At 38.3% G+C, this 26,061-nt stretch overlaps 1 protein-coding gene across 8 annotated transcripts in view; it reads right to left on the bottom strand.

The window, feature by feature from the left end:
• Positions 1 to 377: 377 nt before the first annotated feature.
• The window catches only part of AZIN1 (antizyme inhibitor 1), a 37,766-nt gene continuing 12,082 nt past the window's right edge, over positions 378 to 26,061 (bottom strand). Inside the window, exons 3-13 of one of the 8 annotated variants that reach the window (XM_038000219.2) lie at positions 24,226 to 24,371; positions 17,442 to 17,638; positions 13,467 to 13,640; positions 12,253 to 12,425; positions 9,801 to 9,935; positions 8,145 to 8,226; positions 7,675 to 7,749; positions 6,546 to 6,708; positions 4,154 to 4,266; positions 3,276 to 3,490; positions 378 to 2,698 (exon numbers count right to left, since the gene is read on the bottom strand). In XM_038000219.2, the coding sequence (XP_037856147.2) occupies positions 2,587 to 2,698; positions 3,276 to 3,490; positions 4,154 to 4,266; positions 6,546 to 6,708; positions 7,675 to 7,749; positions 8,145 to 8,226; positions 9,801 to 9,935; positions 12,253 to 12,425; positions 13,467 to 13,640; positions 17,442 to 17,543 (1,344 nt within the window). In that variant the 5' untranslated portion in view covers positions 17,544 to 17,638; positions 24,226 to 24,371 and the 3' untranslated portion in view covers positions 378 to 2,586. Of the gene's footprint in view, positions 2,699 to 3,275; positions 3,491 to 4,153; positions 4,270 to 6,545; positions 6,709 to 7,674; positions 7,750 to 8,144; positions 8,227 to 9,800; positions 10,087 to 12,252; positions 12,426 to 13,466; positions 13,641 to 17,441; positions 17,639 to 24,213; positions 24,372 to 26,061 lie in introns of all 8 variants that reach the window. The other 7 variants (XM_008001266.3, XM_038000222.2, XM_038000220.2 and 4 more) reach the window with 7 other exon arrangements.

Here is a 26,061-nt window from a genome sequence, read left to right on the forward strand (position 1 = left end):
GTTAGCAAACTAAAATATATACTCTAAAAAACAAGAAAAAAGGAATTAAGCAATGTGTGGCTTCTCTAACCCAGTATTTCCATTTAATGGTATTAATGCCCATGTTTACTTAGAATAAATCTAACTTGTCAATCTATTCATTTAGTCCAAGTTTAAAATTGTTAAGAGGCTAGTGAACTGAAGTATCTAGAAAAGGTTGTCCTGGAAACAGTGCTCACATATATACTGGACTTTATCAAAATTTCATTGTTCTATACATAACTCCCAGCATTTTTTAGCAGAATCAATTTACTTTCTAATAAAGCAAGATTGTTAATATACATAAAGCTAATATGTAAAATTTTACCTCTATTTCAGATAGAAGCCAAAGCAAAACATGAGGAATAAAAACATTTATCTATGTATTCAGAATCACACACAAGTTACCTTTACAGTTCAATTTACTATATAGAAATCATTGGGCTTTATATTTTCAGTTAACTTTTGAACTGAGATTACAATATTATAACAAAAAAATTTACATTAATTCAGAACTTTTTAGCATACCAAATTGAAATACATAGGTTCAAATTTCAGATTTATGGCAAACAGTCTTCAAATACAATACAGACACTTCTTAAAAGTTACCATATCATTCACATGTGATATTTGCAACTCTGAACTGTTTCATATAGAACAGCTCTCCTGCAGATATGGCAAAGTTGATATGCCATGAAGTTCAAGGCCTGTATAGTCAAGCCGAGGACTCAAAGTTGCACCATCTTTAAAAGGTTTGGCATTTCTGGACCACAACAATGCACAACATGTAAAGAAGGTAGGAAGCAGTTCCCCCTCCTTGTTAAACGGTTAAAAAAAAGTTACATGGTAGCTTGGAATTCTGCATAAAACCCCATAATATACTTTGAAAAAGTCCAAGGGCAATTTGATGGCAATGGATTGGGGTCCTATATATATTTTTAATAGAACCCATGAGAGTCATATGGGCATTAATCAAATCAAAAAAATATTAAGCACCTACTGGTTCAAGAGATTTAAATTTATTAGAGATTCATGATCAATTTCTTTCCACCTCAAAATCAAGGTGTAAAAACCAGCTATTAAGTGCATTCCAAACTTCTCCTATGTAGCACAGGTAGAATTTTCTGTCCATTGGCACCAAAGTCAAGTCACATTTCCTCTTGGGAGACAGAAATTCCACACCTGAACATAGAGTAAGTTAGGAAAAAATGACCCCTGTTATTTATTACTATTGTGATTCTGAGATCTAGGATTTCTAATATACTAGCAGTAAACAAAGCAAATTCCTGGCAACAACTGTCAGGTTAGTGATGCTAACTCCCTTCCCCCAACCACCATAAAGTTTTAGTAAGAAAAGAATCAAAAGTGATGACTAAGCAGAACAAATTGGAAATAACAAGAAACTAAGGGGACAGTTCAAACCAACAACAAAAAATCCTAAATTTGAAATAACTGCAACTGAAGATAGTAAGTGTGCTTCACCCCAACCCCCATCCCAACTCTGAATTTAAACATTCCGTGCAAAAGAGCAACAGGTTTCTGGATAAAGATGTAGCCCTTCTTAAGTTTTAGTGCTCTGCAGTTTTCTGCAATTTTACTTCCCTCCCCCCAAGTTTATTCAAAGTATTTAACAGAATCTTCCATTTCAGCCAAAAGATTGTGATTCGAAGATTTACTAAGGTACTCTATGCATTCTATCTATACAGAAACACCTATTTACTATTACAATTGATTTATGCAGGATTAACATTTTTGGTGTTAAAATTGTTAAACATCATGCTTACTGCACATCAACTCTCCATAATGAATCTGAACTTCACAATGATTTACCAAACACTTTACTTAAATTACTAATTAAATAACTGAAAAATGCACTGAGCCAAACAAAACTTAACTGGGCTATAAAGAAAAAAACCCTTCAAAACAGTCCATATACACATCTATTTCAAAACTACCTTTGCTAGCTAGCCCCTTTCCCAAAGTTTTAGCCTGAAAAAACAGTAAAATCTACACAAAATTTTATTGCAATCATACAAGGGTTACATTAGGTCAACAAATACTATGATGCAATTTTACATTTATTAAACTACAGTTCAAAGCACAAATTTACACATTCTAAATACACTAAACGTTATCTAATGAAGTCACACTGGTCTTCCGCTAACATTTGATGTATCTGGGTGAAAGACATGAACTTTACAAGACTTTAAACACAAATCCTTAGTATAAAAACTGTGTTCTTGTATGTAAACGATTTAATGGGGAACCCAATTAATGGGCTTCCATCTCCACTAAGTCATCCATTTTGTTGCATATTTTATTTTAAACGCTTAAGGGGTAGGACAAACTGGTAGGTTTAAATCTGGACACATTATCTAAATCTCCCATTATCCCCAATGAATTATAGATGAAAGCTGTTTTTGTCTGGTCCCAAATAGCTATTACTCATGGTTTTTGTTGCCAAAAGAATTAAGAGAATAAGATTGTTTAAATTATTTTTCCACACTGGAATGTTGACCAGACAAGCTTAACCTGCAACTTCAGATCTAAAGAAGCGTTAATGCCTGTTTAAGCTTCAGCGGAAAAGCTGTCTTCTTGGCTCAGCTGAATGCAAGAAGGCACAAAGAAGAAGTTCTTCATCATTGAGTCTGAAGTAATTCCAGCATCTTGCATTTCATACCTAAATAGAAAAAATTCAGTAAAATTCTGAATTTAAGCCCAAAGACCATGTAATCACCTAACAAATGGATAATAAAATAGGACTATAACTAGTCTTCCAAATACCTTTAAAAGATCATCATTTTTTCTATTATAGCCATGCACTGCAGAGTGATGTTTTGGTCAGACTACACATATGACTGTGGTATACCCGTAAGATTACAGTGAAGTTTAAAAATTCCTATCACAATCATGTCATAGCACAATGTATTATCCTTTCTATGTTTTAAGTATCTTAAGATACACAAATGCCACTGCATTACAACTGCCAACAGTATTAAACAGAGTAACATGCTGTATAGGTTTGCAGCCTAGGAGCAATATACCACATAGCCTAGATTATGTAGTAGACTATGCCATCATAAAATCACCTAATGTTCCATTTGTCAGAACAAATTCCCATCATTAAGCAACTACACTGTACAGGTAATACGTGACTGTACTTCTAAGTTTAGCATTCATCACAGAATTAAAACTTATTAGCAAGTCTACAAGGACAGTTCAAATGTCCCACCTGCCTTAAAATAAAATCACCTTACCAATCACTGAATGACATCATGTAATAAATGGCTGGCCTCTGAAAATCATTAAAAGCAGAAGGTTCATGGAAAGAATCTGCTCCCATGTTATCAAAGATAAGCCAATCTCCCACATTCAGCTCAGGAAGAAGACAGCTTTCCACAATTTGATCAAGCTCATCACAGGATGGACCCCAAAGGCTGCTTGTAAACAGAGGCTCATCTTCCTTGTATTTCTGTAGGAAAAGTTTTACAATTTTTACTCATACTTATGCAGGTATTGAATTTGTGAGTAGATAAGTATTTTTCACTGTCTCAGATCCAATGTGTTCATGGAAAAAAGGCCTAGAGCCAAGGGCAGGGTGCTCCTTAAGCCTCAATGGTACCATTAACTCCACGTAGGCCGGGCACGGTGGCTCAAGCCTGTAATCCCAGCACTTTGGGAGGCCGAGACGGGCGGATCACGAGGTCAGGAGATCGAGACCATCCTGGCTAACACGGTGAAACCCCGTCTCTACTAAAATACAAAAAAAATTAGCCGGGCGAGGTGGCGGGTGCCTGTACTCCCAGCTACTCGGGAGGCTGAGGCAGGAGAATGGCATGAACTCGGGAGGCGGGGCTTGCAGGGAGCTGAGATCCGGCCACTGCACTCCAGCCTGGGCAACAGAGCCAGACTCCGTCTCAAAAAAAAAAAACAAAAAAAACAAAAAACAACAAAAAAAAAACTCCACGTAAAGGCAACAAACTAAAAAAGGGACTCCACCAGAAGAACGCATATCCTCAAAAGGGGCATTTTTCCCCATTCTAAAATGTTTTTCAAATAATTGGGAAGCATCTTAAAAAGAACAGCTCAGTTTATAAAATGCCAAATAGGCTTTAATATTTCTGATAAAACTTGCCTTGTGAACCTCTGGAATGGTATTTAAGTCCTCAGACAGTTTACTTGCAAAAGAACCATAAACACCATCATTCATATAATACATGAAGGCTGGTTCATCACTTCCGGTTTTTTCTACTGGAATAAAACAGGAAAGGGGAAAATGAATTTTTATTAAAATGGCTCATATAAAACAAATAAATGTAATTTTCACATTTCTCAAACTATTTAAACTTAAAAAGACACACAGCACTCATTTCACAAAGATAACCAATGAGCACAAGAAAAAAGTGCTCTAGGGCTGGATGCGACGGCTCATGCCTGTAAAATTCTAGCACTTTGTGAGGAATCATCAAACAAACCCAAATTAAGGATCAGCTATGAAATTTCTACTCTTCGAAAATGTCAAAGTTAAAAAATACAAAGTAATGAGCTGAGAAGCTATCCAGATTCAAGGAGAAATGACAAATTCAATGTGGTCCTGGACTGGATTCTAAACAAGGAAAAACAAAGCTGTAAAATAAGACAATATTGGGGAAATGGACAATTTTACAGGTTTCGTCGTGTTTCCCAGGCTGGTCTCAAACCCCTGAACTCAAGTGATCCACCTGCCTCAGCCTCCCAAAGTGCTGGGATTATAAGCTTGAGCCAATACACCTGGCCTTGTGGTGACTTTTTTTTTTTGAGAGTTTTGCTCTTGTTGCCCAGGCTGGAATGCAGTGGCATGATCTCGGCTCACTGCAACCTCTGCCTCCTCCTGCCTTTCTCAAGCGATTCTCCTGTCTCAGCCTCCCGAGTAGCTGGGATTACAGGCGCGTGCCACCATGCCCAGCTATTTTTTTTTTTATTTAAATGCTAGTTTTGAGCACTTGTTTAAGGTTGTGTCAGGCAGGTTTCTCTCCATTGTGAAGTGGCAAGTTAATTAGAGACTGTAAATAAACTACCTGTTTCTAACCAGATTTTCACCCCATTAGTTTTAGCATCTATTGATGAATTTCTAACTTCATTATTGTTTATATTAGTTAGCCTTTACTTAAAGAATATCTTTTCCTTCCCTCCTGTTTATTTATGAGTTTAGACCGATAGATCTTTATTCATTAGGTTTATATAATCTATTACTCTCATTTTTCCCTTGACATGTCTCCGTTATTCTCTGAGCACTTCTTTATTTTTTGGTGTATCAAGATGTTCCAGGCTCATTTTAACCTTTTTCTGCCTCAGTCCTGTAATCAGTTGTTTCTCCAGCCTTGGTTTGTTTCTTGTGGAGAGTGATAAACCTGAAAATGAGTATTGGTTGTGCTAAGAGTAGAGTAGCTGTGAGTAGAATGGGCGTTTTCAAAGGTTTCAGAGTGAGGTGAGAGGATCTCTTGATTCCTGAAGCTCAAACCTGCGGTGAGCTGTGATCACACCACTGCACTCCAGCCTGAGTAACAGTGAGACCCTGTCTCAACACACACACACAGATTCCCACTAGCAGTGTATACGTGTGAACTCTGGTTGTTCCTCATGCTCTTTGATATTTTGTATTGTCAGTCTTTAAGTTGATCCAGTCAGTAGGTTGGTGGTAATGGTATCCCATTGTGGTTTTAATTTGCATTTACCTGATGACTAATGATATACAACACTATTTTCTTTTTCTTTATCTTTTTTTTTTTTTTTTTTTTTTGAGACAGGGTTTTTGCCCTGTCATCCAGGCTGGGGTGAGTGGCACAATCTCAACTTTTATTTTTAATTCCACATTCAAACACATATTTAATTACTTGTGCATATATTGCCTTCCTCTTGCTGATTTGAAAAGAAACTAGAAAGTGTTTTTCCTTGCTGCTTGATCTTTTTCCTGTTTTTTTGAAACAGCAACTATCAGAAAGGCTTCAAGAATCTTAATACTTTTTTTTTTTTTGGGACAGGGTCTCATTCTGTCACCCAGGCTGAAGTGCACTAGCGCAATCTTGGCTCACTGTCTCACTGTAACTTCTGCCTCCCAGATTCAAGGGATTCTAGTGCCCCAGCCTCCCCAGTAGCTGTGATTACAGGCATGCACCACCACACCTGGCTAATTTTTCTATTTTTAGTAAGATGGGGTTTTGCCATGTTGTTCAGGCTGATCTTGAACTCCTGACCTCAAGTGATCCGCCCACCACGTGGTGTGCCACCACGCCCAGCTAAGTTTTGTATTTTTAGTAGAGATGGGGTTTCCACCATACTGGCCAGGCTGGTCTCGAACTTCTGACCTCGTGATCCACACGGCTCGGCCTCCCAAAGTGCTGGGATTATAGACATGAGCCACCACGCCCGGCCAGCTTTAAGATTTTTAAAAGCTGAAAACCACCTACAACTTCATGACCATCTGTTCATTTCCAGACTAACTGCAATTATCTACCAACAAAAATAAAACTATAAACTTCATAACTTACCTCCAGAGGGAAATTTATCATTTTCAACAACTTTCTTTGCTATGATATTAACTGCAAGTGTAAATGCAGAAGACACATAGTAGCTTCCGGGTTCTGAAATTATCTTAACACCAGATCCTTCAGGAAAGTAGATATCCAACAGAGGGCTGATAACATGATTAACCTGTGGATTTTAAATGCCACATTATGGTTTCAATATTGGATCAGATAATTCACAATATTCAGAAACTGATATTAACAAAATCTTCTAGGAAAATGGAGCAGTTCCAATCACAGACTATGAACCTTAGCAACTTCGTAATTATCTCCAAGCAACTAATTAGGCATGCTTTCAAGTCAATTTATTTTGTGACTATCAGAATGGCATTAATTTTAAAAACAGAGAGCTCTAATAACAAATACCTACTGGTATTTGTTTTTTTTTTTTTTAAAGTCATTTTTCTATACTTGATCACTAAAAAAACAGAAGCAAAATTTTCAAATCATAGTTTCTAGATATTGCAGAAGGAAGGAAGGAGGGCAGAACAGGAAGGTGAGAAAACAGGTGTGACGTGCATCTGGTCTAAGTGCTAAAGTTGGCTGGGAGTGGTGGCTCACGCCTGTAACCCCAAAACTTTGGGAGGCTGGGGCAGGAGGATCACTTGAGGCCAGGAGTTCCAAGACCAGCTTGGGCAATATAGAAAGACTTTTTTTTTTTTTTTTTTAAAGTCCCAGCTGCTTGGGAAGCTGAGGCGGGAGGATCACTTGAGCCCAGGAGTTGCAGGCTGCAGTGAGCTATAATTGCACAACTCCACTCCAGCCTGGGCAACACAGGAAGACCCTTTTTAAAACAAAACAAAAAAGGTAGTAGTGAAGTTTTCTAAGTATTAAATCATTTGTGCCATTAAGTATAGAAACACAACTGAAATAGAAAATGTTTCATGATAATGTTCAAAGAATTCTATCAAACTTTTCAAAGTTAGCTAGGTCTACTAACTACCATTAAGTATCCACATTTTCTAAGAATAAAATTTTAAAGAGACGTTACAGGGTTTACTTTCTGCCATTGTAAAAATCCTGCTCTACACATCCACCACTTAAGTAGCAAAGAAAGCAATTATTCTGTTATGTCATCTACTGAAAAGTTTACCTCTTCCAATTGAAATTCAGTTCCCGTGAATCCTCCACCAATGTCTAACATGTTCATCGTAAAGCCAATTTCTCCCTATGGATGGAAAAAAAATTATTTAAATGCTTTTCCAAATTGTAACAGATATGAGAACATTTTAAAAACCTCCTCCTAGGGAGGTAAATATCTGTTCTGATCTTTAGTACAGCAACTTCTTGGTTTTTTACTGATAGAAACAGATTGATTTAATGTTAGGTATGCTCTTTGATTTTATTTGTACTCTCTTCTAGACTTATGCAAGTCAATTAGTATTTCACTCCTTTACCCACTTAAAAGGTGTGACTGTATAGAGCTCTGAATGCTTATGTAATAAAAATGAGGTGTGTGACGTTGAATGTAGTCAGAGTAATTCACACAGGCAGAAAACAATACTTAGTCTTTAACTTAACATCCTGGCTAAAATATCAAAATAATTCAAAGAAAGAACTTACAGCCATGTCAAACACACATCGAGCATCAGATAGAGCATGTACGTATACTTGAGATTCTTTGCAAGCACTCGAAACATGAAATCTGAAACACACAGAATAATAACTTTAAAGGAGCAGAAAGTTTTAGAGACACCTCCTGTAATTTCTTTCAACTGTCATTCATCATATTCATACTATTAAGTATCCACATTAACTTTACCAAATACTTAAACCATTAGAAGCATCAGCCTCTAATTAACCAGAAGTTACAGTACCAGCTTTTTAGAAAAGGCAATGCCAAGATAAAACTGTAATTCTATAAACAAAAATTCTTAACAATAAGTCAATTATCAGTACTGTTGCAGTTATACAATAAGGTGTTCTTTTATGTATATGTGGTGCTTTTATGTTTATATAGTGAAGTAACAAGCAGTACCAAATCGTATCACATTCAGCTGAGCATAAAATTGAACATTCAATTTTACCCAACCAAATACAAAAATGTGTCTGTTGTGAAATAGTGTCTGTTGTGAAATGTGTCTGTTGTTAATCAAGCTGAGTAACAGTATTACTATTATTCACTAGTATTACTAAAGTTTCAGAATAGAATACTTCCTGATTGTGGCAGTGGTTACACAAGTACTAAAATCCATAGAACTGTACACCGTAAAGCAAATTTTTCTTTTCCCTTTATCTGCTCGAGATAGTACTTCATTAATTTTTATGTCAACTTAAATTAAAACTTAGTTGAAATATGAACAAAACTCTCAAATGTGTCAATATTGTCACCTAAGGCAGAATTCAAACTAGACTGACATGGAATGTTTTCTATTGTGTAGGGCACAGCATGATCCAATTCTTCGTTTAAAAGACTACCACCTATTTATGTACAAAGTAGAATAGAAAGATACACAGTAAGGTCAGGCACAGAGGCTCACATCCCAGCACTTTGGGAGGCCAAGGCGGGAAGACTGCTTGGCCAGGAGTTTGAGGTTGCAGTGAGCCATGATCATGCCACTGAACTCCAGCATGGGAGATATAATGAGATACTATCTCAAAAACTAAATAATAAAATTAAAGATACACAATAAACTATTAACAGTGGGGACTCTATACATCTTTGTGAGTGTTTGAAAAAGCAAGACCTTTTTTAGTAAGAATAGCAATGGACTGGCAAACAACATCTAGGGCTTAGTGTTACTATGTCTGTAATTAGTTCTGAGGATATAATCAAGTCTTTGAACCTCTTGGAGTCTCGGTTTCCTCACATATAAAATTAAAAGCCTGAAGCAAAGTCTAATTTATTGAAATTCCCCAGAGGAATTAAAAGGAGGAAAAGGCCTGACACTTTTATTTTTGTTAAGAATTCTAGCAAATCTCCTCCCATCCAATTTAAAAGGTGGCGATTTAAGTTACTCTGCACTAACCCGAATCAAAATATTACTTGCTATTTTTTTTTATTGTGGGGAAGGAGGTACAGCTGCAAAACAGTATGAAAAGGGATAAGGCATATTTGTTTTGCCTAAACTAAGAAGAAAACACATACATGTGTGTTAAAAGACTAGAAAAAAATTGCGTCTTAGATTTCATGCAAATAAAGTCTTAAATCAATAACCAGAAAGACAGGCTATCATCGTAAAATGTTCACAGTTTTAAAAGTTTAAAACAAATACTCACTTAACCCCAATTATTTGGACATCAAGTTCCTTAGCACATTCCAAGAGATGCTTACAGTTCTTCAGGGTAGTGCCAAACTTCATGTTACCCTCTTCACCTCCAATATTATCTTCTGTTGCAATATGTAGTAAAACCCTAAGAGAAGGGGAGATGATTGGGGCAGAGTTGGTTTACATCATCATCAGCACATGTGAAGCCTGAAGATTGTAGGAAGTGTGTTGATTATGTTGCCAGTGCTCCCAAATCCAGCGACGGATGAATCAAGTGAACCTAATGAAAAACAATCCTGTATAGAGAAAAAACTAGCAATTAGGGCCTAAAGCATGAAGCTTACAAGGATGGGATTTTGGAAAATGCAGCAAGTTAAGACTCTGTTGTAGCATCAAGAGTTGGTTGGGCTCTGTAATGAAAGACGACATTACTTTCAAATGAAGTCCATCAGTCCATAAATCCACCTAGGAAGACTAAATTGAATAGCAATGCCATCATTGTCTTTCAATAAAAATATCAGGGCTTTAAATGTCTTCAAATTTCTTTGATTGTGCTAACTAGCTAAACCTCCATGCTTACTGCAAACATTCTTCCTACTAACATAGTTACATGCCAGCAGGTTTCTAACTGGAAAAAAATAGGTGTCTTTTTTGTCTGAGATGGAGTCTCGCTCTGTTGCCCAGGCTGGAGTGCAGTGGCACAATTTCGGCTCACTGCAACCTCTGCCTCATGAGAGTGCCTCCTGAGTTCAAGCAATTCTCCTGCCTCAGCCTCCCAAAGTAGCTGGAAATACAAGAGTGCACCACCACGCCCAGCTAATTTTTTTTAATTTTTAGTGGAGACAGGGTTTCACCATGTTGGCCAGGCTGGTCTCCTGACTGCAAGTGATCCACCTGCCTCGGCCTCCCAAAGTGCTGGGATTACAGGCATGAGCCACTGCGCCCAACCTAGAAAGCTTTTTTAAAAAATTATTTTATGTGTTTAAACAGCAGCCTTCTAGTCTACTGATTCAAATCTATATTTGGTATTTCCTTCCAAACCATGACAATCAAGACAAGATGACCAAGACTGATTAAATTTCTTTAATTTCAGGAGCTGAGTAATGACAAACTGCTAGAAGTTGCAAATATACAAATTCTTTTTGTATAACTCTTTTCCTATGGATGTAATAATTACATAAACTAAGAAGGTTAATAATGTGGCCATGAAAATACAGCTATGGCCCTCATCTGGTAATTAGAGGACAAGACTGATAAAAGCAAAAATTATTCTAAGGTTAGAATCAGCTCCATCAAGAAGGTGCCAGTCTACAATCTAACATCCATCACAAATCACAGCTTGTCTTCACAGGATCACAGAACAAGATTTTTCAGAAAAACAAGTGGTTCCCTAAAATTTTCCCAACAAGGTTTTTATCCACACAAAGATTTACCAGAGTAATCAATGCTATCAGGATATCTTAAGTACACCATTAAAGTCAGTATGAAAATTATGTACATACAAACACAGATACAGTACATTTTCAGAAACATACGTAACTCATTAAAAAAGTAAGCCAACAACATGCATAATTCAATATGCTTTTAGTATATTCTTAAGCCCTCCTGATATACCAGTTTGTGAAAACCTAAATACTTGCCTTAAATCTTTTTGCTTTTAAAAAGGCAAACCTTTTTATCAGGGAGTCTTGCTCTGTTACCCAGCCTGGAGTGCAGTGGCACAATCGTGACTCACTGCAGCCTCCGGCTCCTGGGTTCAAGGGATTCTCTTGCCTCAGCTTCCCAAGTAGCTGGGATTACAGGCGCAGGCCACCCTGACCTTAAATGATCCACTGGCCTCGGCCTCCTAAAGTGCTGAGATTAAGACTGCGCCCAGCCTTAAAAAAGTAAACTTTCTAAAACTTTCTTAAAAAAAAAAAAAAAAAAAAAGAATTCCTCTGGATGAAGGTGCAAGTAAAAAATTTAAACTTCACGTTCAAAAAGAGAAGTATTAGCCTTAAAAACAAAACTCCCCAAATCTACGGACTAGGCTTCGAAGACACTGTCAGTAAAGACCATTTAAGAACTATGGCCTGGGGTAGATTAAACCCTCAGCTAAACAGGAAGAAAAGCTGACTACAGTATATCCTGTTCGTAACATTACAAAACTCAGTTACAGAAATAATGAAAATATAGCCATGGTCCTAATTTGATTATCACACCAACTATCAAGGATTCCTTGAAGATTACAAAATTATATCCCCAAACTGCCCTTAATTTTTTTAATCCCAATTCCACATGAAGGATCAAAGGTAGAGAGCCAATAAAATGCTACTAGTGTTTCCCGTAGAGGACCTTTAAATAAGTTGTAATTATGATACACATCATTGCCCTACCACAAATGCTCCTTCTTCCCAGCTAAAAGACAAACCCAACCCTCTAAGTGGTAAGTAATATTTTCAAGTACTTAGTTTTATACTTACTTGGCATTTGGGTGATTACGTGCAATTTTCTTCAATTCAATTTCGTTGTCACATGTCATGATATTCACTCCAACTTTTGCTGCATACTTTATCTGAGACACTTGCTTGCAAGGACTTATGTAAATAATGTTTTCTGGAGATACACCCAACTCTTGCACTAAAGCCATTTCATTCTGTGAAAAGGAGGTTAAATTAAGAATACATAATGTCACAGTTCATATTCTGATAATGCTTCCCCTACTACTATTACTCCCACCCCTTTTAAAACCAGGGTCTTACTCTTTGTATTCCAGGCTCAAGTGCAGTGGCACAATCATAGCTCAATGCAGCCTCCATCTCTGGGGCTGCTCAAGTGATCCTCCTGCCTCAGCCTCCCAAAGTGCTACGAGTACAGGTGTGAGTCACTGTGCCTAGTCAAACCAATATTTTTATTTAAAAACATAAATAAATAAAAAGTGAGATGAGGTCTCACTGTGTTGCCTAGGCTGGTCCTAAACTCCTGGCTTAAGCAACTTTTGCCTCAGCCTCTCAAAGTAGTGGGATTACAGGTGTTAGCCATCGCTCCTGGCCTAAACATTGTTAAAAAGAAGCACAGGAGAAATCTCAGACTTTAGATATGTGCTATAGTTTGGCCTAGAGGTAGCTCTAGCCTAAGAATGAGGAACAAATTGAAGTTTTCAATTAGTAAAACGTTTCAAAGGCTCATCACACTGAAACTTCCCTTTCATTGGTGCACTTTTGTAATTTTCTGGCCGGGGGCAGTGGCTCACACCTGTAATCCCAGCACTTTGGGAGACCAAGGCGGGTAGATTCTGAGGTCAGGAGATCGAGACCAACCTGGCTAACACGGTGAAACCCCGTCTCTACTAAAAATACAAAAAATTAGCTGGGTGTGATGGTGGGCGCCTGTAGTCCCAGCTACCCAGGAGACTAAGGCAGGAGAAGGGTGTGAACCCAGGAGACGGAGGTTGCAGTGAGCCGAGATCACGCCACTGCACTCCAGCCTGGGCGACAGAGCGAGACTCCGTCTCAAAAAAAAAAAAAAAAAAAAAGAAAAGCTTGTAATTTTCCAACATGGGGCTGCAGATTTAAACAATTATTTCAAAACTCTATCCAAAACTCTAGCTTCCTTGCATCTGTTCCCTAACCACTGTAACTACATTAAGTTAAATTATTAAATGGTTCAGTTTAGTTAAAAAATGAAAAATACTTACTTTACTGGAACAAGCAAATCCAGTTCCAAGAGCTGCCAAAATCTCAAGTACAGCTGGAGCAGAGTTGCACTTCACTGTGTAGAATGGCTTTATCTGAGCCACTACATTCTGCCATTGACTGTGTTTCTTCACAATCTTTCCAAGATCTCCCACAAAAAATGCATTTTTCCCTGTCTATCATGGTTATGAAAAAAAGACAAATATGAACAAAAAACCATTGAAAATCAAGTATCAAAACAGGAAAGAACATCTTTCCTCCACCAATATATGGGCCAAGACATATATTTACATACAGTAGTACATTTAAAGTCTGTTAACTGATTTAGTAAACATTAAAAAAGACTCTGAATACATTTGTTCCTTCTTCTATTTATTTTGCTGTGCTGTATACATGAGCATATAAAATATTCTCCCCTTTGAGATTAAAAAAAAACTATTATCAATTACAGTGACAAAAGTCAAAATGAAACTCCCTTGATTTTACTTTTTGGCAGTTGAAGAAAGGAAACCTATTTTCTCCCATGCTTCCCCCACTGTTTAAAATACTTTGGCAGTTCAGGATATAATTTCCTAATACAGTAAAAAGAAATGCTAAGCAAAACAAGCTATATATCAACATTAAAAGTGCACCTTAAGATAACATGGTAAAATAAGAGACCATCTTCACTGGGAAACCTCTTATTTTATTACTTTTTTCAGAGTTGAGGTCTTGCTCTGTAGCAGACTGGAGGGCAGTGGTGCAATCATAGCTTACTACAGCCTCCAACTCCTGGAGCTCAAGAGATCCTCCCATTAGGCCTCCCAAAGTGCTGGGATTACAGGTATGAGCCACGGTGCCCGACCAGGAAACCATTTTTATAAAGACAAGGTTGTTAGTCTGCACATGGAGACGTCAAAATTATTTTGATTTTAAAAGTACGTAAGTCTACCAAATATCAGATAAGCCTGAATAAGAATAATCTTCCTTAAAGTTGTGGCTCTTCTAGAACTAGAAAGATGACTTATGTTTGTTGAACAGAACATATATTACTCAATGTTAGATAGCAGGCAAAAAAAATCTTATTTAGGACGTACAACATCCAAATACTGTTTGAGAATCCATGAAGACAATGTTACTGTTTTGAACTCTTTAATTCACAGTATTTAAAAATGTCCATTATTAGAATATAGTGCCCAACTGATACAAATGCAAAATGCACATTATATGCAGCAGAATTTTAACAGTTGTATTAAGTTATCCATCCTCCCAAGATATGGTATCTATAGTATTCTGGAGACAAAAAGTTTATATTTAATTTGATTGGGAAAAAATAAGGTATTTATGGGTACCACCAAGAGAAACGGGATGAAACAACAAGGTATTCAGCTTCCTTCCTAGGCATGATGTGAGTCCAGAAAATTCTCAGTAGGCAACGAAACACAAATTTAGGGAGCAGGGAAGCCTTGTATTTAACGAATATTCAACAAAATTAAGCAGGCTTAGGCAAACAATAGGACAATGAAAAGGGAGATAAGTTAGGAAGTCACTATAATGACATGCAAAGATGGATAGTGGGAATGGAGGAGATGAATACAAGGACGTGATGGAAGCAAGACCAAGGTTAAAAGCACAAACCAAAGGTGGACTGAATGACTCAGACAACACTGAAGTGTCACCCCAGAACCAGCAGAGAATAGGGTTGAGGACTAATCCTCATTGAACGTTACTAAATGTGGGATAATTTAGATGTGGGATGAAAGGAGTATTTCAAAGATTATATCTGACCCCCGAAAAGTGTTGCAAAAAGTCAGAAGAATAAAGTTAAGTGATTAAGAACGATCATCAAAATTTGACTAGGAGCTTCCCAGTGGCAACTGACTGAAGAATGACTTGGCAGAAATTGGTTGACCAATATGACAAGTTTCATGACCAATATGTCAAGTTTTCAGCAGTTGAATGGCAGAGGAAGACAAAGGGATTTTTGCTAGGATGAGGGGAAGATGAACATGTCTGTAGACTTAAGGTCAAGAGAAGGAGAGAATTTTGGATATTCGATTACTGAACACCAGTAACATGAAAAACAATTCTCTAACAAGTTTGGTGGAATATAGGAAATTTTCTCCAATAAAGAAAGATTGTATCATTTAAGTCTAATATGAAAAAAAAATTCAGTTCAACTCATCAGATCTCTTTCACATCATATAGCACAGACTGAAAAGTTGAGGATGTTTTTATTTTTACCAAGTTTACCAGGCTGGGTGCAGTGGCTCACACCTATAATCCCAGCACTTTGAGAGGCCGAGGTGGGTGGATCACCTGAAGTCAGGAGTTTGAGACCAGACCATCAACATGGTGAAACCCTGTCTCTACTACAAATATAAAAATCAGCTGGGCCTGGTGCCTGGCGCCTGTAATCCCAGCTACTTGGGAGGCTAAGGCAGGAGAATCGCTTGAACCAGGGAGGCCGAGGTTGCAGTGAGCTGAGATTGCACCACTGCACTCCAGCCTGGGCAACAAGAGCGAAACTTCGTCTCAAAGAGAAAAAAAAAAAATCACCTTAAGTAGCAGTGAGTATATGATTCTGTAGAAGTTGACTCCTGGAGCAGTAGAGAGTAAGCATTCAGGATAAATTATCAAATTCTCAATGAACATACACAACCAAGACTATCTGAAAGTAAATTAATATCCACTGAAGAATACAACTGAGACCAGGCGCAGTGGCTCACACTTGTAATCCCAACACTCTGGGAGGCCAAGGCAGGCAGATCACGTGTTGGTCAGGCGTTCAAGACCAGGCTGGTCAACATGACAAAACCCCATCTAATAAAAATACAAAAACTGAGGCCGGGCGCAGTGGCTCATGCCTGTAATCCCAGCACTTTGGGAGGCCGAGGCGGGTGGATCACCTGAAGTCAGGAGTTCGAGACCAGCCTGTCCAACATGGTGAAACCCCATCTCTACTAAAAATACAAAAAATTAGCTGGGCATGGTGGCGGGCGCCTGTAATCCCAGCTACTCGGGAGGCCAAGGCAGGAGAATTGCTTGAACCTGGGAGGCGGAGGTTGCAGTGAGCCGAGATCGTCCTACTGCACTCCAGCCTGGGCTACAAAGGGAGACTACATAAAAAAAAAAAAAAAAAAAAAAAAAAAAAAAAAACTTAGCTGGGCATGGTGGCACACACTTGTAATCACAGCTACTCAGGAAGCTGAGGCATAAGGATCCTATATCAATTGCTTGAACCCAGGAGGCGGAAGTCACAGTGAGCCGAGATCATGCCACTGAACTCCAGCCTGGGCAACACTGTAAGAATCCATCTCAAACAAACAAGCAAAAAAAAAAAAAAAAAAACTGAGGCCGGGCACGGTGGCTCATGCCTGTAATCCCAGCACTTTGGGAGGCTGAGGTAGGTAGATCACCTGAGGTCAGGTAGATCACCTGAGGTCAGGAGTTCAAGACCAGCATGGCCAACACAGTGAAACCTCGTCTCTACTAAAATACAAAAACTAGCCGGGCGTGGTGGTGTGCACCTGTAATTCTAGCTACTTCAGGAGGCTGAGGGAGGAGAACTGCTTGAGCCCAGGAGGTGAGGGCTGCACATGAGCCAAGATCGCGCCACTCTACTCCAGCCTGGGCGACAGAGTGACACTCGTCTCCAAAAAGAAAAAAGAAAATTGAGAAAAATGAGTAAGAAGCCATGTACTGATTAGAAGGTTGGCTGGCATCACATCAACAGAATAAACAGAACATAACTGGGTGCCAGATGCTAAGAGGCATAGCAGGGAAAGAGCCATAGGGAGGATTTTTAAATAATGTGGATTGGAAAGAAAAACTGATCACTACTCAAGGGGAATGGGTGTGGGGGATGAACGTCAAGTTAAATCAGATAACATCTGAACCAAGTACTTTTAATCAGATTACCATCTTAGAAATTAAAAAGCGTTCATGTTTCAGAGCTTGGAAAATGACAAACACTGTATTTGAGAAGTGGCACTTACCAGGGTATGTTCATAAACATAGTTATCAATAACATTTCCAAGGTTTGTTCCTTCATCCAACAGGCCAACGGAGTAGTTTGCATCATCAATAAATCCTTTCATCTCAGCCGTATTCCACAAAGCCGAAAGTCATAAACCAGGAAAGACAAGAGACGGGCCACCAAGCCTATGTCTGGGTCCTTAGAATATGCAACAAACTGTCAAAATATAAGTTATATAAGTCTGTATTATTCCTATAGACATAATGTACGAGTCAATGAAAGTGTGCTAAGTGCCTAATTTAGTGAGGAATGTATGCAATCATTTTACAATTTCAGAAACATCAGATTATTAACTTCCTATAATGCCTATTTAAAAAAGCAAATACATGAATTAAAATACATTTACCCAAAAAGGTCAATATAATTTGAAGGGGTAACTCACATACATACACAATATATTACAAGCCTATATGGTCCCCTTATTTACAGAGTTGCAGACCCAATCTGTATTATTATCTTGTTTTGTGCGCCTGTAACACACTTAATTTTACCCATTTTAAGAATAAAGAAAGCTAGTGAAATAAGTATCTGCAGCCAAGAAATCAAAATACCAGTCTCAACTTCCAATATACTGTCAGCCACGTAATAGCACTGCCAGGTAATTGCAGATAAATGTCTTATAAATAAATAAAAGTCCTGGCCAGGCATGGTGGCCCATGCCTGTAATCCCAGCACTTTGGGAGGCCCAGGCCTGTGGATTGCTTGAGCCTAGGAGTTTGAGACCAGCCTGGACAACATAGCAAAACTCCGTCTCTCCTACAAAAAAAAAAAAAAAAAAAATTCCCAACTAGGTGAAAGTAATAAAAATGGGTGAGGGTGGAGGGTGGGAGGGTGGCTTGAGGGAACAATCTGAAGCTTTGATACAGACTGCCTAGGGCTTATCTCAAGCTAAAATAGTACTAGCTACATCAAGTTAGTAATGTTATGAGGTGAGTTGCTTTGGTGAAATCACTGGACTAGGAGTCAGAAGACCTGGTCCTGGCTGTATCATTTAGGAGAATCTACATCAGTTTCTCTAAATCTCAGTTAACTATCTTAGTTATTTATTCAATAGGTTGTTGTAAAAAAAAAAATAAATAAAGTATATAAATTAAAAACATCTGTTTCAGTGCTGGCTAGAATAGAGCTAAATTAAGTTGTCAATTACCAGAAATGCAAAAACAATATAATTAGAAACTACATTTGTAAGTTAGGTATCTGTACATCCTGAATCAGTTACTAAGAAATCTGATTTTTAAAATGGCTTTAGGCTAAATCCTACCCCTCTCCAATCCAATCAATAAAATAAACCTGCCCACTCCCCCAGAGCACTCATTGTCCTGAGGCAGCACATACTGACACATAGATTTATCTTCTTTGTTGAACTTCACTGGTCCTTAGGTTACTTTAGGAAATAACTTCAACATAAATGAGATAAAACAGGTCCACCAGACAGGGTACTACTTAATATCTGGTATTAATTTCTGGTTGCCACATTAATAATGGCACTGACCAGCTGTCTTGCAGCCTATTTTAAAACCTGCACAGTCTTTCCTGTGTCCTTGATTCCTCCTGCCACCCCCCCCCCGCCTCCACCCTCCCCAATGCCCCAAACTAAGAGTTCACCCTTGGGTGATGGCCACTCTCCTGAAAGTGTACTCCATTCCAATGGTTCTTAAAAGTGTGGCATTTTGGCTGCACCAAAACAGTCCTTAATAAGCTGTATTAGTCAAATTTCATGAAATACAAATACTCAGTTTTAACTTTTAAAACACTAACAGCTTCATTTCCAAGAAGCTAACTACATTCAGTGCAACTCATCAGATCTCTTTCATGCCATATAGCACAGACTGAAAAGTTGAGGATTTTACCAGGTTAATTGAGGCCTATCTGAATAGACCTAATACTTATGCAGTGAAGTTAAATCACAGCCTGCACATTCTCTAAAGGTTGTTATAATAGGACTGCTGTAAATCTGTGCCCAGAAAATAGGGATTTTAGGCTAAGAATACATGTTTATTTTACGCAATTTTTTTTTTTTTTTTTTTTTTTTTTTTTGAGATAGTGTCTCGCTCTGTCGCCCAGGCTGGAGTGCAGTGGCCAGATCTCAGCTCGCTGCAAGCTCCGCCTCCCGGGTTTATGCCATTCTCCTGCCTCAGCCTCCTGAGTAGTTGGGACTACAGGCACCGGCCACCTCGCCCGGCTAGTTTTTTTGTATTTTTTTTTTTTAGTAGAGATGGGGTTTCACCGTGTTAGCCAGGATGGTCTCGATCTCCTGACCTCGTGATCCGCCCGTCTCGGCCTCCCAAAGTGCTGGGATTACAGGCTTGAGCCACCACGCCCGGCCTATTTTACGCAATTTAAAGCACCAATTTTGGGGGGATATTCAACTGAGTACTAAGAACAATTAAAAAATAAAGGTCGCTCATTTACAAAGATAAATACAAGAAAATAAGGTAAAAACTTCCTGTTAAGTTTAGCATCACTAACCTTTTTGGCATAGCAGCCAGTTTTCATTTATCCTACTATTAATAAATGAAAAAATACGTAATCAAGACTTTTGGCCTAAATAAAATACTTTGAAATGAAAATAAAATAAATAGTGTCCTCACTTTATGTCAACAGCTTCTTGCAAACTGCATCTTTTAAGTAAAAGAGGTAAAACGAAATCATTTTTTTCCTTAACATTATAGTGAAATGTTATTTAAGGGCTTGCTGTACATCTTTTTGCTTAAATTCGCAGTTTCCAAGAACCTACTGATGATGCTCAGTGAGGACTTAATTGTATCTCAGTTGCTAAGTCTCTGATCATAGTCTAATATATACATAGTATTTAGTATTTACTTGAAAACCTTTGGTTACTGATTATAGACCACAACACGCAACTGCTGCCAAATACAGAAGGCCTAGCTTTTAAGTCAGGATAAGATAAACCTCGATTTCCTACAACCATAGTATTCTTAGGAAGGGTAATTTTCCTTTAACAGTCAGGATCCTCAGTACTTATAAAAACATCAGGTCCACTGGATAAAGTCTTACTCACTGACTCCCTACATTCTCCAGAGCTTCTGCTAGAGTAGTATGATGATACAGATAAAGATACTTTTTCCCAAATATTTTCAAACCATGTAATTTCATAGGTTCAACTCTGACTGCCTGCTAAGCTAGCTTAAATCTAACAGTAAACATGTTTATAGCAGTCTCCCAGCCTAAGTATTTCATCTATTCAATATCAATTCTCCTAACCCTTAAAACCACAATGATGGTATTATCTCCATTTATATACTGAGAAATGGAATAATTAAGTAGGTTAGCTCTAGAGCTACTAATGATCAAACAATATGAAAACATTTAAAACAATATGAAAACACTGCTTCCCCAACACCCCATCCCTATAAAACACAGGACTTCTTTTTTTGGGGAAATCCAACACAGTTCTCTGTCTCTTTAAAAGAACTTTAACATATCCACATAATCAACTAACCCCTTTCAGACATATGAACACCCATACTTGTTCAAAAATGCTAAGTTTATTCACACTGGTATGAAAACATTATCATGCCTACTCATAGCCTTTCTTCATATGATGTCCCTTTTGCAGCAAATCCCCAACTCCACCCCAGGCAACCACTGACCAACTTCTTGTCACTATAAATCAGACTTTTATAGAAGCTAAATAATTTTAAACATCAACTGAAGGCTAAACCAAAACAGTTGACATATAGTGGCATTATCAATATAAATAAAAATAGTAAAAAACATGACCTCCTCTAAAGGAAAGATAAAATGTTTGTGGAGTTCACTATTCATCTTTGAAATGGAACTGTCACTTCAGAAGTAACAGCAGAGTTGTTAACCAAGTCCCAGCTGAGTGACAAAATCATTCTGTTGGAAAAACGAAATAAAATTCATTTGCTATACTGGCAGTACTTGACAAAATGGATTAAGGATCACCTGAATCCACATATGCAGTACACTAACATTTGTTTTCTTTCGTTACACAGAGAACTACAATAAAGTAGTTGATTGAACCCAATACTTTGGGAAGCTGAGGCAGGATTTTGTGAGGCCAGAAGTTTGAGATCAGCCTGAGCAACATAGGGGAGACCCCATCTCTTAAAAACAAAACAAACAAACAAAAAAACCAATAAAGCTCTAATGGAGGTTTATTTTCTTTGATGCTCTCTTGAAGGCTTTGAGATTGCTGTAAATTCCTAGCCCAGAGTAGGTACTCAGAAACAAATGGACAAAAGACTTCACAACAAAGAGTGGGGAGTTCTTAAACTTAGGGATGGTGGTAATGAACCCCTGGAAGTGTACTGAAAAAGTAGGTACATTTTTCCTTTTTTTTTTTTTTTTTTTTTTGAGAAAAGGTCTCACTCTTGTCACCCAGACTGGAGTGCAGTGGCATGATCAAAGCCCACTGAAGCCTCAACCACTCAGGCGATCCTCCTACCACAGCCTTCAATCCCACCTCCACTCAGTCAGTCCCTGTAGCTGGGACTACAGAACATGCCACCATGTCCGGCTAATTTTTTTATTTTTTGTAGAGAACTCTTTGTTCATAGTGTCTCATTATGTTGCCCCAGACTGGTCTCAAGCTCCTGGCCTCAAGCAATCCTCCCACCGTGGCCTCCCAAAGTATTGTAATTACTGGCTTGAGCCACTCTGTCCAGCTCTTTCACATTCTTAAAAGCAGCCCATAACTTTGATATGCAAGCAATCCAGATGTACAGTCATGCGCTGCATAATGTTTTTGACAAGGACAGATCAAATACATGAAGATGGTCTCATAATACCATATTTTTACTATACCTTTTCTGTGTTTAGATACACAGATACTTACCACTGTGTTAAACTGTCAACAGTATTCAGTACCAATACACAGGATGGTAGCCTAGGAGCAGTAAGCTACACCATACAGCTTGGGTGTGTCGTAGGCTGTACTATCTAGGTTTCTGTACGTACACTATGATGTTCAAACAACCTATGAAATGTCACCTAAAGACACATTTCTCAGAATGTATCTCTGTCATTAAGCTACCCATGCCTGTGAATGCAAAGCTCAACTATCAGCTACTGTTAAAGACCAAAAGGCCAAAAAAAGCCAATTCCTCAAAAGAATTTGTAAAACACAAACACCTCCAGCAACAAGTTTTCTTTTTTTTATTTGTCCTCTTTATGGAGAATGGGGTCTCACTACATTGGCCAGGCTAGTCTCTAATTCTTGGGCTCAAGCTATCCTCCCATCTCTGCCTCTCTTAAGAGCTGATATTACCAGTGTGAGCCACTATGACTAGTCAAATTTTCTAATACATCTTGAGGCAACGAACTCTTTGTTCAAATGAAATGCCACTTGAAAACCCAGTATTTCCAGCTGAAAAGGGATAGATAAGTAGGTGGGCAAGGTAGGCTGCTTGAGTCTTCCCTATGTTGTGCCCCAATCTCACTGAAAGCCCTAAAAAAGCAGCTCAAATCATACCTCTGGGATCACTGCTTGCAGTTTTCTTAATACATTAGCAAAAATAGTTTACAGTTTCATTGTTACAAAAAGAAAGGTTTATGTTCTTACATTTATGCCTTACTGAAAGCACTAAGAAATATTCTGCCAAAACATTTTCAGGAGGTATTAAAGTTAATTGGTGACAATGTTAAACCAAAAATCTTAGACGCTGCATGTTCTAGGGAGCAAGCATGAAAATAAGTGTGCATGTGTTGGGGTGAGCAATTTATACCTTATGCCAGGTTCACTAAGTTAATCTACCTCAGAACAGCACAGGTGCTGGGAGCAGAGTAATCCCAACACTTTGGGAGGCTAAGGCAGGCGGATCACGAGGTCCAGAGATCGAGACCATTCTGGCCAACATGGTGAAACCCATCTCTACTAAAAATATAAAAATTAGCTAGGCATGGTGGCACACACCTGTAGTCCTAGCTACTCGGGAGGATGAGGCAGGAGAATCGCTTGAACCCAGGAGGAGGAGGTTACAGTGAGCAGAGATTGTGCCACGGCACTCCAGCCTAGCGACGGAGCGAGACTCCTCCGTCTCAAAACAAAAACAAAAACACTCCCACAGGGATTCTTTCCAGGATGTCTCCATACTCTCCACTAAGAATGCAGACTCAAACCAAGGTGATACATCAAAGATCTCCCTGTAATTCTGAGTGGAAATAATTCTCAAAAGAAACTGTACCACTTCTTCTGGCTTACATATCAGAAACAGGACTGATTTACTGGCTCCAACACATTCTGGTGCTATTGGACCTTGAATTAGTTATATTAAACTTGAAAAAAAAATCTACTCCATGTAAATCTTAGATTCTCTTCATTAGAAGTGAACGGCAAATCTATTTTTAATAAAAGCTCTGTTGTCTAGTATTATCAATAGACACTAGAAAGTATTCTCTACTCACAAGCACTTTTAAGCTATTTTCAACCACCTTTTTAACATAAGGTTGAGAAAGCTCAGGTTATTTTACACTAATACAGTAGCGTATAACCATAATACTACTTTTATTAATAATTTCCTCTTAGACTCATAACTGAGAAGAAAAAATATGTAACATTCCTTATTCACACCTTCATATTGGTGTTTTTGTTAATACATTTTTCCATGAAGAGCTGCCAAAAGAAACAAAAGGCTCCAAAGAACCACACACTGCTCCCTGGAGCCTTTCATGAGGCCGCTGAGTCCTCATGTTCATCGACAGGGTAGCTCCAAGAGTAGCGGCTGCAGCAGCTGGGCACTTGCCTTGTTACACACCTGCTACAAAGGCTTCTACAGTTGATTGTACTTCAGAAGAAACTGATACATCTCTCAAATAATCACAAGATAATTCTGGCAGCAACAGCCCACTTGACACCAAGCTGGATGAATATGAGTCTTGGATTTCTGAAGTGAAGACCTCCCTGGAAGTAGAACAGGGAGAGCTGAAAGGTTGAGAATACTGTTTCAGAGATACCTAAGCAGGAAACCCAACCTTAATACATCAACCATTTTTCTAAAAGGATTTTTACTCATTAAAAATGAGAAAAGATATTCTGAAATTTATACTATTACTCTTACTCTGAAGATGCCTGAGTGCATTTCTACTTTTATTTTTACATAGGCATTTGATGATTTAGCACCCAGCTCACAGCTTTAAAAATACATAATGTTGCTTAAGTCCCCTCTGCATTCTACCTACAACAAAAAATGTTACTTACCACATAGAATACCTTTAAAAGTAATTGACCAGAAGAGCACTAGAAGCTTCTAAAGAATGACTCTGGTACTATAGATGTGAGACCTCGAGTAGGTCTGAATCACTACAAAAGAATTCCAGGAAGCTACATACTGAAACTGGTAGGAAATCCTATAAACTGAGCGATCATAAGATCAGGTAAACTTCTGCCAGCCTGGACCCCAAAATAAGTGATAGACAATAACAGCCTACATCGAGTACTCAGGATAAATCAGGACAAGGCTTGCTTCAATAAGAAAGTCAGTAATCACAATGCATACCCCTAAAAATTATTTTTCAGGTGATGAGGTTGAAAAAACCGAGTAACCCTAGAGGAAGAAAACTAAAGGTGACAGATAAAGAATTCTTTTAAAAGAGAGGAACAAGAATGAATTGGAAATAATCAAGGGGGCGAAAAATCCTAAAGGTTATAAGCCCAACAGGCTAAGTTTGAAGTGCCTGTGTAAAGACTGCCCAATGAACTGCCTCACCATAAATATTAAAATGTAGCTTAATGAGAAAACGAAATACACAATTCTCATAGCAATATTATTTTTGCATGTGGAATTAACACAATTAGACTCCCTCAAAAATGACGTCTTGACTATTCAGTATGAAGACTAAATTTGTTTTTCTGGAGAAAATGTGTATGTACTAAAGTGTGTGTGTACCTGCACACGAGTGAAGTATTTACAACCCTTTGGGCAATTAAGATGTGATAACATTAAAGATGACTATTACAGTACAACATGAAGTACACAATCATTTTAATTTCGTTTTCTAGCTTTCCTGGTTACAATTAAGCATAGGGAATAATCCTTTAAAGAGACACACTATTTTCGTAACTTTAAGGCAGAGCTCATTGCCTGCCGGTCCCCCACTCACCAAAGGAAAACATACAGAATACATGTGCAATACAGTAACTGCAACCAAGACCAAGTTAAGCAGGTTGTTAAGAAATAAGATGCCGGCTGGGCATGGTGGCTCATGCCTATAATCCCAGCACTTAGGGAGGCTGAGGCGGGTGGATCATGAGGTCAGGGGTTCGAGACCAGCCTGGCCAAGATGGTGAAACCACAAATAATGGTGAAATTATTTGAAATTTTTGTATTTTGTAATTACTACAGGCGCAGTGGCGGGCACCTGTAATCCCAGCTACTCAGGAGGCTGAGGCAGGAGAATCGCTTGAACCTGGGAGGCAGAGGTTGCAGTGAGCCAAGATTACACCACCACACTCTAGCCTGGGTGACAGAGCAAGACTGTCTCAAAAAAAAAAGAAGAAAAGCAAGAAATAAGATGCAATACTTCAGAGGCCCCTGTACATCTCTCCCAGGTGGATACAACTCCCTTAGAATTTATTTAGACCTTCTCTAACC

This window comes from Chlorocebus sabaeus, chromosome 8 (genome assembly GCF_047675955.1).
Source record: "Chlorocebus sabaeus isolate Y175 chromosome 8, mChlSab1.0.hap1, whole genome shotgun sequence".
NCBI classification, from domain to species: domain Eukaryota; kingdom Metazoa; phylum Chordata; class Mammalia; order Primates; family Cercopithecidae; genus Chlorocebus; species Chlorocebus sabaeus.